The sequence below is a fragment of the Cebidichthys violaceus genome, unplaced genomic scaffold (assembly GCF_023349555.1).
Source record: "Cebidichthys violaceus isolate CVI_PGR_0920_01 unplaced genomic scaffold, fCebVio1.0.p SCAF_12, whole genome shotgun sequence".
Lineage (NCBI taxonomy): Eukaryota > Metazoa > Chordata > Actinopteri > Perciformes > Stichaeidae > Cebidichthys > Cebidichthys violaceus.
The window spans coordinates 6,532,495-6,545,430 of NW_027176285.1; the positions used below are offsets into that span (position 1 = coordinate 6,532,495).

The 12,936-nt window shown below is 42.1% G+C and overlaps 1 protein-coding gene across 1 annotated transcript in view; it reads right to left on the reverse strand.

Annotated features, from left to right (window-relative positions):
• Positions 1-755: 755 nt before the first annotated feature.
• The window catches only part of ror2 (receptor tyrosine kinase-like orphan receptor 2), a 45,361-nt gene continuing 33,180 nt past the window's right edge, over positions 756-12,936 (reverse strand). The window contains exons 5-9 of the mRNA XM_068706027.1: positions 7,656-7,777; positions 7,208-7,522; positions 6,350-6,604; positions 4,061-4,257; positions 756-3,477 (exon numbers count right to left, since the gene is read on the reverse strand). Of these exons, the coding sequence (XP_068562128.1) occupies positions 2,020-3,477; positions 4,061-4,257; positions 6,350-6,604; positions 7,208-7,522; positions 7,656-7,777 (2,347 nt within the window). The 3' untranslated portion in view covers positions 756-2,019. The remainder of the gene's footprint in view (positions 3,478-4,060; positions 4,258-6,349; positions 6,605-7,207; positions 7,523-7,655; positions 7,778-12,936) is intronic.

Below are 12,936 nucleotides of genomic sequence, written 5' to 3' on the forward strand. Positions count from 1 at the left end.
GCACTAGAGTTTCCTTTAACTCCGCCTCCCAGGCACAGCCCAGCCTGGTTATTGGGCTCATTCAAATAAATGGACGAATGAAAATAACTCTGCGTTTGGCTATTCGGACATATTACCAGTCTATGGGAAATAATCTTTTTGAACCCCATTGCATCATGTGATTCAATTTCCAGCATTTGGCCACAATGTAAAATTTACTTTAAAGCTCAGTGCCCTATCAGTCCCTACATGTGCTTTCTTGATTGGTCACGCCCCATCACGTGATCCTTTTCTGAAAGACAACGAACAACATCAGCCTTGACTACCAGTGGTTCATTTCAATATGGACAACAGTGTTTTTGACCTTGTTGCCTATACTAGCAGCTGCTGTACAGTTAAATTCAGTATTTCATAATGCTACTACTGCCTACATGCGCAGGAGAAAAGCTATTGTTCAGGCGCTTTGCACCAATTCCCACATCTAGCGGGGCTATCAACCCTAACCCTTTGCTTCCTGTCAACACCAGCACATGCATGCCCAGTGTAGTGAATGGTCATATGATATGTGTTTTCAGGTGGTAGTATGGGCAGAGATTATTTCTTTATGTCTGTTTTTGTTTCAAAACAGTCAAAACCTAGTAGTGAGGATGTAGCCACCTTTAAAGTCATCTTTAAACAGAACAAAGGGTTACAATCTAAGCATCACACGGCCAGAATTCCATACTCCGGTAAGTCAACAACCACTTTCAAAGATGAGAATGCAAAAAGGTACAGTATGTGATGTTTACATTATTTTATTAGTATCAGCAATACAAGTATTTCTTCACTACAAAGTATATTTTTGGCCTTATGTAACTTGACTGCGCAGTGTGTATATCAGACTATCTGCACATGCAATGACAGGTAAGCATTACAATCAAGTGAAAGGACATGACTTTCTTCTCTTATCAAGAAGAAATACACCATTTATTGATATGAATTTATTGCATACTCCATAGATGGATGTAAACATTATATGGAAAGCAAAAATCTACCTAAACAAAACAAACATGTTGTGGAAAGGACATTGTACTAACATCAGGCTTTGGAATCTTCACCAATAAAGAAAAACTATAAACAATAAAATGTTCAAACCAAAGTACATAATTACAAATCTGCACAATTTGGTTATCAAAGTTGATGTTAAAAGCATCAACCTCGTGGGAAATAAGTCGTGTGTGAACTTTGTCAATGGCCTGAAAAAAAGATATTCTTGGTTGTCATTCTTTGTTTTTGTCAGTGAGTATAATTATTGACAACGTTTCTTTTAAAACTCATACAGCATACGTATTGATCATACATTCTATTGATCTATGATTGTGGCTTTCACAATCCATAGGATAATAACCTAAAAAAAAAACGTCATTAAGTGGTGCACAAGTTGAGCACAAGCAAAATGCCACTACAGACATCTGGGTTCAGTTCTGGCTTCTGGTAGAAATACCTCTGCCTTGGTTGTGTCTTACAATAAACACAACTGGCACTGCAAGTGGGTGAGAAGAGGGTGAGAGACCATCTCACTTTTTGCTGGACAAACGAAAAGCTTGTGGCGCCTCTATAGAGGGGTGTGGTATCCAAGGTGGGAGGGTGGGCGTTGGGGGCATGAATACCACCCTCATGGCCTCCCAGTGAATGGCCTTGCTGGCAAGTAAAACAAACTTCCATCAAGGCAACCACTAAAGTACTCGTGGATCACAAAATGTTTAGTGTTGCACAGCAACTGCAAGAACATAAATCTCTCTAAATGGCAACATTACAAAAAGGTCTATAAACAATTGCATGGTTCATTTTGCTTAATCATTGACCCAGGAGTTTGAGAGGTAAGAACATGAGACACACTTGACATTCAAATCGGTGTCAGCACAATCTAAGAAACTCCTAGAAAACATTCAGTCACTGTTCAACAAAATTTCTCACTTCACTTTTTGCTGCTTATTGAATTTTGGCAAGCACAGCTCACAGAAATATTTCAGCCCTACTGTTCTTCAAACAGAACCACACTTATGTGTCTGACAAGTGTATCACCAGTTCGTCAGTCTGTGGAGGGTCATTGTCACCTAGCAATTCTGTTTCAGGCACTAACATGTCCTTGTTTTGGTCTAGCCCATCCTGGGACGGCCTGTCAGCCAAGTCCTCATCATTGGTCTTGGAGTCCTCATTCAGCAAAGCTGCTCGCTCTGTGACAGAAGTGTTGGAAGGGGGAGTGGTGACGTAGCCTGTAGATGTGGATCCACTGCCACTATGGTGAGAACCAGCTTTGGCAACCATTTGTGGTGGGTGGTGCATCTGCTGGTGGGGAATTGGCATGGGTATTTGCATGGGGTAAAAGTTCTGCAGGTATGGGTAAGCTGGCATGGGGTGATATCCGTTGACAGGGATGTAGAGCTGCTGGGGCACCATTTGCCGATGCATTTGGCCCTTCATGGGCATGAACTGGGGCTGATGGAAAGGCAAGCTCTTTTTAGGGCTGGTGTAACGAGAGGCATTTGCCGTGCTCATGCTGATGTTGCTAACAGGGCTGGTGCTCAGAGAGCTGGTCTGGGTAGTGTTGCTGGTGCCGGAAGTCTGAGCAGAGCTGTTGTAGTTGGACAGGCTTTCCCAAGAGCGCAGACGTGTGTGGATGTCCTTGAAGCGAGGCCTTCTCGCTTGGAATTCACTCCAACACTCCAGCATAAGGGTGTAAATCCAGGCTGGGCAGTCATCTGGACAAGACAGCAGCTGATGGCTGCGCAACATCTCAATCACGTCCTGGTTGGAGTAGCCACAATACGGCTGCAGACCGTAACTGAAAGTCTCCCACAGCAAGACACCATAGGACCAGATGTCGGAGTCAGTGGAGAACTTGCCATACATAATCGCTTCTGGGGACATCCAACGAATGGGGAAAGGGCTTGTGCCCATGAGATTGTAGTAATCAGCAGAGTAAACATCTCTGAACAGGCCCAGATCCAGGATCTTGATGCTGAGTTTGTCATAGACAAGAATGTTTCGGGCAGCAAGGTCTTTATGGACCACTTGCTGGCTGGAAAGGTACTCCATTCCGGCAGCAATCTGGGTGATAATATGAAGAAAATCGGCCTGCTCCAGTGTGGATTTGACTGTCTTGCCATCATCAGAGCTGCCCACATCCGAGTTGGGGGAGCGCATCACCAGATACTCATGGAGGTCACCAAGGCTGGAGTAAGTGAATATCATGCTCATTGGCTGCTCTTTGGTGACCACACCCAGCAAACAAACTATATTTTGGTGTTGTACGTGAACGCGGAGCATGGCTTCATGGTGAAATTCCTCACAGAGAGAGGTATCAACCTTGTCCTTTAAGGTTTTGATCGCCACCACCTGGGTCTGCTCACCAGGTGCGGTGCCATACATGTGGCCCTTGTAAACCTTGCCAAACCGATCCTCGCCAAGCTCCTCCATAAACCGCACAGCTGACATGTTGATCTCCCGCAGCTTGGCCTGCAGCCACAAAGCAATAAATACAATTACATGTCATCAAAGTGTATGGCCAACAATAAAACTTAATGTAATACTTTAGCACTGGAGTGCAACCGTTAATAATTCAGGTGAGCGGAGGTCACTCTCTTTTTCATGACGGGGTGTGCAGACCAAAACCAGCACTGCCTTAAAAAAACAAAAGCACATGGTGGGGGTGTGCTGCTCCAGGGACCAATGAGATGATGAGTAATAGATCTATGACTTTTAGGGTTTATCAGACACCAAAACACTGCACAGTGGTTTATAAAACTGTGATAATACTATGAGACACCATTATCAAATAATATTTTAGCCCATTTTTGAAAAGGGGCTCGGAGTTTAAATGTAGCTAAAAGCTTTCATTATTTGAACATATAATGGTAACAAATTCCTCATTGAATATGTGCTTAATCCTTTATTTTGCGTTAAAAAGAATGAAGGGGCTATTTTTTCTAATACAGTGCTAATGTCGGTCTAAACACGACCATACATAAGAAAGAATTGATGATGTAACCCTGTCAATGAGCCTTTGTACTCTGTGTGTGTGTGTGTGTGTGTGTATTACCTGGTGTTTTTGCTGATTAAGGAGAGACAGCTCCATGTCCTGGCTAGGTAGCTGGCAGCGTAGTGGTGTGTCAGTCGATTCCTTTTGCTTATTGCGACACATGCAGACCAGAAAGAAGAGGCAAGTGATGACCAAAGGGATGGCAATGGCAGGGATTAGAATGAACAGGATCTCCTTCCTGGGGTTCTCTGGGAGCTCTGGAGATAGTAAGACAACAGAGATAGTAGCAAGTTAAGTCCTCTGATTTTGTAATGCACTGACAGTGTTCATTAGATTTTCTTTTAATATATAACCTGTGGTATAAACATAATGGCCTACAATATGAATGTTTTTTTTAGAAGAAAAGCTATGACTTCTCTAATAGACATTTGATGTGCCTTTAACTGAAGCTTTAGACTACTCAAATCAGTCAACTGATAATGATATCACCATGGATAATCCAAAAGCAACATACTCCTTCATGGTGCAAGAATAGAATTCTAACTAGTTACAGCTGGTGTGGTCTTAATGGAACACATGTGTCCTGTCCCCTGAAAAGCAAATGTAAGAAGTGTTCACACAACACAATGTGACACACTCTGTTATCCTGTTATCCGTCCATGTTGACAAAAGATCATCCTACATCACAGCATTCTGGGGTTGTGATACTTTCTATTCACACTACATACCAGCAGAGAACTTTTGAGCTACATATATTTGGTATTCATTATGTATATGTGTACTTTCCCATTAATTATTCCTGGCTCTTGCCACCACACAGTTAGGAACCCGTTGATGAATGCCTAAACTTAAGAAAAATGCCCCCCAAAACACCCTGATCTTGAATCAAAAAGCTATTTTAAAATCAAAGTACCATAAATGAATCTGTTTCGCAGTACAGAAAGTAGTTCACGTTATGTCAGTCTTGGTTCAATGGCTAATGCTGATTGTTAGTCAAATGCCCCTGCTTTCTGACTGGCTTATGACACTTATAAACAGTATGTCATTCATTTTGGCCCCAGCAAACACCACCACTCATTCCTACTTTTGTATGCCACCGCTGCCTTGTGCGACTGATACATGAAATGTCATTTACTGGCAGATGCTACATTCCACCAACATACTGATGGTATGCCGCTCTTGTGTTGTATGCTGATTCTTAGTGGTAAGCCCTTTGACTACTGGTGGAAGAATGTCATCTGTGTTCCACTGGTGTTCCACTGGCTGATATCTCTTCCCACTGGCATATGCCATTTGTTCCTGGCATTTAAAAAACAGCTGTAGACATTTGGCAAGATGTCCATAGAAATCTGGGGAGCATCAATGCTCATATCAGAGGTAAGTTGCACATTTAACAGTATAGCTAGGTATGGTAATGTGCCAACAAATGCATTAAAATCACATAAAGTAGAGTTTCAAAATGTTATGGTTTTGTCATATAAACTATATTCATAATTTCATCCACTTGGCTGGTATGTATGAAATGTAAATGTGCTGGTAATATTGTTAATGTGACTGTACAAGCTTGTTTTTTTTTTTAGTGGCATGGCTATGGATGGCAATGTCTCTGTGGTGGTCCCTGTGACTTTTTCTTTGGCGCCACAATGACGTTCACATTTGTGGTTCGGAGTGAGACATCTCAACGACTTTTGGATGAATTGCCATGGTTCTTGGTGGAGACACTCAAGTTCCCCTAAAGATGAATTGTAGACAGACAACGCATCACACGTTTTCATGTTTTTGCGTCGGCCTCTGTAGTTCTCCTCCACACTACGGGAGACATTTCATTTGGTTGCAATTTGCAAACTCACTGCTGAATGCCGCCAAATCCTTTACAGTGCACTTTAAACATGTGATATAGTTTATTAAACTGACTGTATTTTCTTTCAGCACATAAAGTGATAATTAGGTAAAACTAAGACCAGTATTTAATCTCTCTGTGCATGTCTTATGTTGCTGCTTGTGTTGTCTCTGGGTTAATGTGACACCATTGTGTAAGGGTTACAGAAATGTTTCAGGTCAGATTGCTGCTGTGACGTCACACAGGTGCTGATTTAGTCTTGAGATGATTACATTAACAGAAGAGGTTCATCTCAGAAAGGGGCTTAATTGCTACCACAAAAACACACTGAAATGTTTGCATATGACACGAGAAGAGTGTCACATCGGTGACAGTGGAGGGTGGTATCTGCCAGTGTGTTCTGGGCAAAAAAACAGGAAGACTCAAAACACTCATTATGTTAGAGTAACCTGAAAATGATCATCTCAAACTAACTATTCAGGGTACAATTGTTGCATCATGGTACTTACTGCAGGGCTGGATGTCACACAGGTCCACCCTGACGTGAGGGTCCAGCGTGAAACACCAGGGCGCCTGCATCTGGCCACCGGGGTTACGACAAAAGTTGTGACTTCCCCAGAGCTCGGGGTAGTCTTGGGACAGATGGTGACTGTGGGGGTACTGAGAGCTCCATGGCTGGCAGTGATGACCAGATGTAGTGACGCTGACTGTGCCCTTGTACTCAGCCCCACTTCCGTTGTAGCAGCTGTGGTCTGTGGGCGAATCTGTAGGGGAGACAGTGACTCAGTGTGGATGTTCCTTCTACACACTATAAGACAGGTGACTTACATTATGTGGGATTACATTCTTTTTTAGCTGGTGCAAAGAGTGACAGTTTTGTGGTGTGTAACATGGCAACACATTTAAATTGGAATGTTGAATGTGTCCAGTTAAAATGGTGTTAAACCGTTAAAACATTCAGTTCATTTTTTTATGTTTACTTTGTGGGGCTTACTAATGCTAAGCTAAAAAAAATGTTATTAGTTTGGATGGAATTCTTCAATATTTTAGGAAATCTGTTTCTTTCTGTGAGGGAAATGAAAAGACTGATGTCAATTGCATGTCATTGCGCTAAGTACAGAGTTGGAGTCAGGATATGGTTAGCCTAGCTTAGCATGAAGACTGGGTAAAGCAGGGTAAAGCAGCTAGCCTAGTTCTACCCTGTGTATCTACCCTCCCAGCACTTCTTGTTCTAACATAGTTTGCTGGATTCGATCATTGAGCATTACAGTGTTAGACTGGCTACAAATTGTTGTAAAATGTGTTCATTCAGGAAGGTGCTTTCACATCAACCTGCGTAGTGTGTGCATGCGATAGCATCCACCTACATGGACCCAGCTTCTCTGGCGGCACTCCTATCCTCATACAGGAAGCAGCATCAGGCGTGCCCGGCCGCGGCAGCAAGTGGCAGCTGGGGAGTTCAAGCTGCATGAGGATCATGGGATTGGACCGGGCGATGTTGTACTCGGCATGGCACAGGTCGTTCTCCAGGGCCTCGCACTCATCTCGACAGAGCTGGCGCCGCCGAGGTGCCCGAGTGCCCTCGTCACACAGAGGGAAGACGTAGTAGCAGAAGGACGGGATGGCAAACCTGGAGCACTGATCCGATAGGTGGGTGGAGGTGCCAATCATAGTGAAGGCAGCTTGGAGGGAGGAAACAGAGACACATTTGTCCTGCATGTTTTTTTGTAATCTCAGATATCTTCAGTAGTTAGAATGATACCCCGCTGTTTATTGATAATAGTGCAATACGTCAACTAAAAGAGATTTTCTTACCTGTGATGCGGTTTTCACTTTCCCCCTGCATCTGCAAAGACTCAACATAAATGCTCTGGTTGCCAATGAAGCGAGCACAGGCAATGCCTCGATATGGCTGGCAGAAACCTTTTTCATGTGACCTGAAGAGAAAAAGAAATAATGCTTTAAGCTCTTTCTTTTATAAAGCAGAGGAAAAAAAGAAAGAAAACAAAAAACTAAGAAACCTTATTGATGCCATTAGGTAAGTAAGCATTTACAGCAGCCACTTTTAACTAATACTATCGCTATATAGAGATAATATATAATTGGCTAATTTTAGCTTATTATAGAAAAATTGGGATCGCTGTATGTTGGCTGATAAGAAACAAGAAATTGCAGTTAATACATTTGAACAGTATGTTCGAAGTCAATTAAAAACAGTGTCATTCATACATCCTTGGATTGATCTGTTTGGGGGCCCTGGGGCAAAAATCTGCTGCTGATGATATTAGAATAATTTCATTCTCCTGTCATTCATGTGTGCAGACGGCCCTTCAGCCCTATTTTTTGGGAGGAACCATATGCGATAGAGGAGCAGCCGTAATAAACAAGCCGCCATATTAATATTTCTCATCCATTGCTGCGACTCATCTACTCTGCATTTAGACACACACACACACACACACACACACACACACACACACACACACACACACACACACACACACACACACACAAGCCAACAGTTCACAACTTGCTGACTCTATATGACTGTTGATCACTCATTCCTGGAAATCTATTCTTGTTAATCTATTCATATTTATTTTACTCCCCATATCTCATTAAAACATGATGTAATGGGAAAGTTATTGGCTAACTGAAAGCTCTATGTTGACTCCAGGAAACGTATCAAAGGGCTGTAAGTGGAAATGTTGAATTAGCGAAGAACCTATTGATAACTGAGAGGGGAAAAGTTCATTTTTGGTAAGAATAATTTAAGAAAAACCCCAATATTTACTCAATGTCCGCTTACTAGCCAGCATATTAAGCTGTCATATTAACTGTCAAATGGAGTCAGCATCATAGACTGTATATAAAGAATAAAAAATCACATGACAGGTCCCCAAAAATTAAGCCAAAGATCTTGATCCCCACCTGGTGGCTGGCTGCAGTATAGATCACAAACCTTGCCCCTCCATGTTAGCAGATGGCATTTGGGATGAACAAAAAAATTAAAGTACACAACAAAGAAGGTTTTTTAGGTACTTCTTTTCATGCTGATGTTTATTTTTCTGATAAGTTTGCTATTAAAGGGGTGTGACCTCATGATTGACAGCTGTGATTCTCTCTTGCCAAAAAGCTGTGGCCGTGCTCAGCCACGGCCAGTTCAGGCAGGTCTATGGGCAAGACTTCCATCCGGCTCCACCACCCAATCACTACTGCGCAGAAGACTCTGGCTCCAAACAGGAGGAGGCTTCAATAGGGCAAGATGGCAGTATGTGACACATGCTGGGAACTTTACAGCAGTGAAACAGCAAGAGACTGAATGGACAGTGGAAACAGAAAACTAGTGATGGACTTTATGGTCAACTAAATTAAATCTAGGTGAAGAAATCAGGTGCTGGCACATAGAAAAAGTCTGTACATTAATTAATCTGCTCCTGCTGTTTGTGTTTCATTATATCAGTCTAATATCTGCAGACAGCTGCTAGTTATATTTAGCTACTCCACTAGAGACAAACTGAAGTCTTGGTTTTTGGCCGTCGCCATCTCGGTGTTTTGGAAACAGAAATGATACGAGAGGGTGGAGCTGAGTACAACTGAATGCTAAACAAGACATTTTGAGGTGACCAAAATGTTACAATTAACTTTCATGAACTGACAAAACACTGCGAAAGGGTTAATGTCCTAAGACAAAACCGGACAACCGGATCACTAGTTGGCTCTAAATGGCTCTAAATCATGTTGTATTGAAGAAGACTTGAAACTAGAGATTGAGATCATAAAGTCATGTTTACAATGTTTACTATAAATCAAGAGAGAAGTAGAGTAATTTTCTCATAGACTTCTATACAACCAGAGGCATTCACTGACCTCACTTTTCAGAACCGGGGGTTGTCGCCTACTCAAGTCTGGGAAACAATATCTTCCATTACAAGTACTAATACAACATGGGTGTCACACAGTAACCAAAACAACACTGCAGGGTTCCAGTGGTTACACACTGACTTAAGTAATTGAATTTAATGGAACAAGACTAAAAGGCTAAAGCATTGCTAGTGGCCGATAATGGCTGTTTGTTACAACCTGTAATTTGTAAAATACATTGATTTTGCTATTCAGGAGTGGGGCTCATAATGAAAAGTTTTTCCTGCAGGCGGCAATATAGGTCATGTGGTTATTAAAATCTAAATGATTGATGAATGTCAATGTGCTCAGTGAGGTAAGCTTGTGATGTGTCATGTAAACGGGTGGATGGAGATCTGATCTGGCACACGAGAAAAGATCAGAGGGTCACAGCAAAAACAGGATTATTCGGGGACGATGAACATCTTTGGCAAATTTCAAGGCAATATGAGAAAAAAAGACAAATGAACTGAGCGACATTGTTATCCCACTACTAACAGAGCAAAGACAAAATGAAGGTCCTTAATGTTAATGCCCAACCTGAGTACGGTGGCTGAATAGCAGACAGAGTTTATTGGTACTTGTCAGCTGAGGATCTGAATCCACCAATTGTCTCAAGTAGACGACAACAGTTGGTCCACAAATGAATCAATGTTGGCCCTGCTGAGATACACAGTGGGTGAATTGTAGAGTCTGATGGCGGCCGGTAGAAAATGACTTCCTGTAGCACTCTGGCCACATGGCCCAAACCTCCCCGGGGCTCTTTGCAGACTCTGACTCCCATCATTAGCTCCTCCGGTGTCCCACTACAGAAACCATGCATTGTGCGGTCACAACACAGTCTAAGTCACCGATTTAAAAACCTAAAAGCAATGTGTGAATTAGTGCCATTAATTGTTATCATTATAAAACCTGTCACCGTAAAAGATAACACTAGTCATATTAAGTTCTAGCTCAAGTTCAGTAAGGAAGACTTTACTTGTACATGCTCAGGCCTGAAGTTCATTTCTCATACATCTGCCTCATATGTGTCGCTCACTCATTATTTCCTTGCTGTTATTTTTGGGGGCTATCAATCCTGATATCAGCTGTTTTCCTCAGCTGCCCACATCTATCCATTAACACAGTGACACACCTACGTTGTTGGCCTATCATCTTACTGCTGTCTCTTTTTGAATATGTAGGTTTATGCCTCTGTTACGCGTCCCTCTGACCTCCACACCACCTCCCAGACCGCATCAGCTTCATCAGCCTGCCGGTCTCAGCAGAAACATCAGCCTCAACCATCAGGGGGTTTATCTTGCTGCCGCTCAGGAAAGACACCCCTCCATTACAAATCTCCCTGTAGAGTCCAAGTGTCAAAGGCTCTGTCAAGACTTTATCATCACACATCATCTGTTAATAATAAAGGGTGATCTTCTCTTCATTTACTTGTCTGTCCCGATTGAACTGGCTATGCTGTATACTGAAAAGTCATACATCACATTATCGGACCAGTTCTGGCCTCAAGCTTAGTTTATACTCACCGTAGTGAAGCCGGTGAGAGGCGCGCGTCAGAAAACGACGGCCTGCGAGTTTTGCACTAAGGGTCCGCATGTGGTTGTGGCACTTGGGCGTGCGCCTCTGTAACTTTGTAACCAGTCGCGTGTGGCGTGCAATCATGTTACTGTCACAAATAGTTCATTGATAAATGCACTTTTCACATTGAAAAAGAAGGCCAATTCGTTTTCAGATGCTGTGGAAACAGGAGGTCTTAAAAATCTACATTTGAATAAATATTTTGCAGCCAGATCAAATAGTTTGCAGGATATAAAACCTTTGTTTCTTTATAATGCATTTAATACTTGACTTCTTTCTTTACAGGGCTTGGAAAAGGCAATAAAGTAGTCAATGAATAAGAGATATGAGTGTACAGATAATTACAATCCCTCCTCTGCCTTGTGTAGGTTGGTTTATGGCTTTTTGCCGGTTACACCTACAGTCTATGTGCATATCTCTGGGTTATTACACTCGCTGTCTTTTTGATTCCTCACACTTCATTTTGTTTGTACGCCCTCGTTTCAAAGAACAATGCAACGAACAGCGAAGGAATGACTTGCTCCGTGAATAAAATGAGCTAAAAAGTCATAACAAGACGCTCTGGCTGCATGCCAGCATGTTGAGCTGCTGGGTTGGTGCTCTACAGGAAGTTATATTGATCTGAACCTGTTTTCAGACTTGGCTCTTTGCTAAGGTCATTCTTATGTTATGTGTGTGCTTGGTTTAGTCTCCCAGGCCTGACTTGAGTCTTAATCCAAAAAACAAACATGCTGATCCCAAACCCGGGACATATGCACGCAGAACAGGCCTGTGTGCTTCCAGTACTGAAATGAACCACTCAGTCAAAGCTCAGCTGACTGATTGAATGATGTGATGGCTGCTCTTTCCTATAATGTGAACGCAGGCTGGGACTGTTTGCTTTTGATTACCTACAATCAGATTTACGCGGTGCAGGTAATTGCATCGAGCTGGTAAGAAATACTGACAAGGCCTCTTGTCGTCCACGTAATTCTAATCATATCAGTAACACTTGAATTTGGACCTCAACGATAAACAGAAGGCTTATTTGTGTTTTTGACTTTGACCCCATATCCACCACTTACTAATAAATGATGGTACCCATGTTGTATTTATTAAGTCCTCGTCCTGTCACATAGCTGCAACAATTTTAGGTCAGACCCACCAATGCAACGTAGCCTCATACAGCAGCTTGTATGATTATTATCTTAAAAATATTTTTCTTCTTTTCTGTGTTCTCCTACGTACCTGTTTAGGCAACAAAACGTTGTAGTTAGGTTTAGGAAAAAGATTGTGGTTTGGGGTAAAACAAGTACGTTTGATATGTAAAATAACTACATTTGTTGTACAACTTATAAGTGGCGTTATTTAAGTACGAAAAGTTACTTAACAAAAGTACAATAAAATAAGTCGGTGTTGACTTCTGGTTTCACACGGGACACGAAGCGGCCTCCTAGGTGAAGGTGAATAATTATGTTGACATCACATTCTATGGAAGTTATTTCATTAAAACTTGATACTGACCAAGTATACCTACTGAATGAAGTCCCCCCCAAAATATTTCCTTTTTCTCTATCACAATCAGTTGTGTGCGTCTCGTCCATAAACTACCATTTGAAGATAAATATGATGCCTA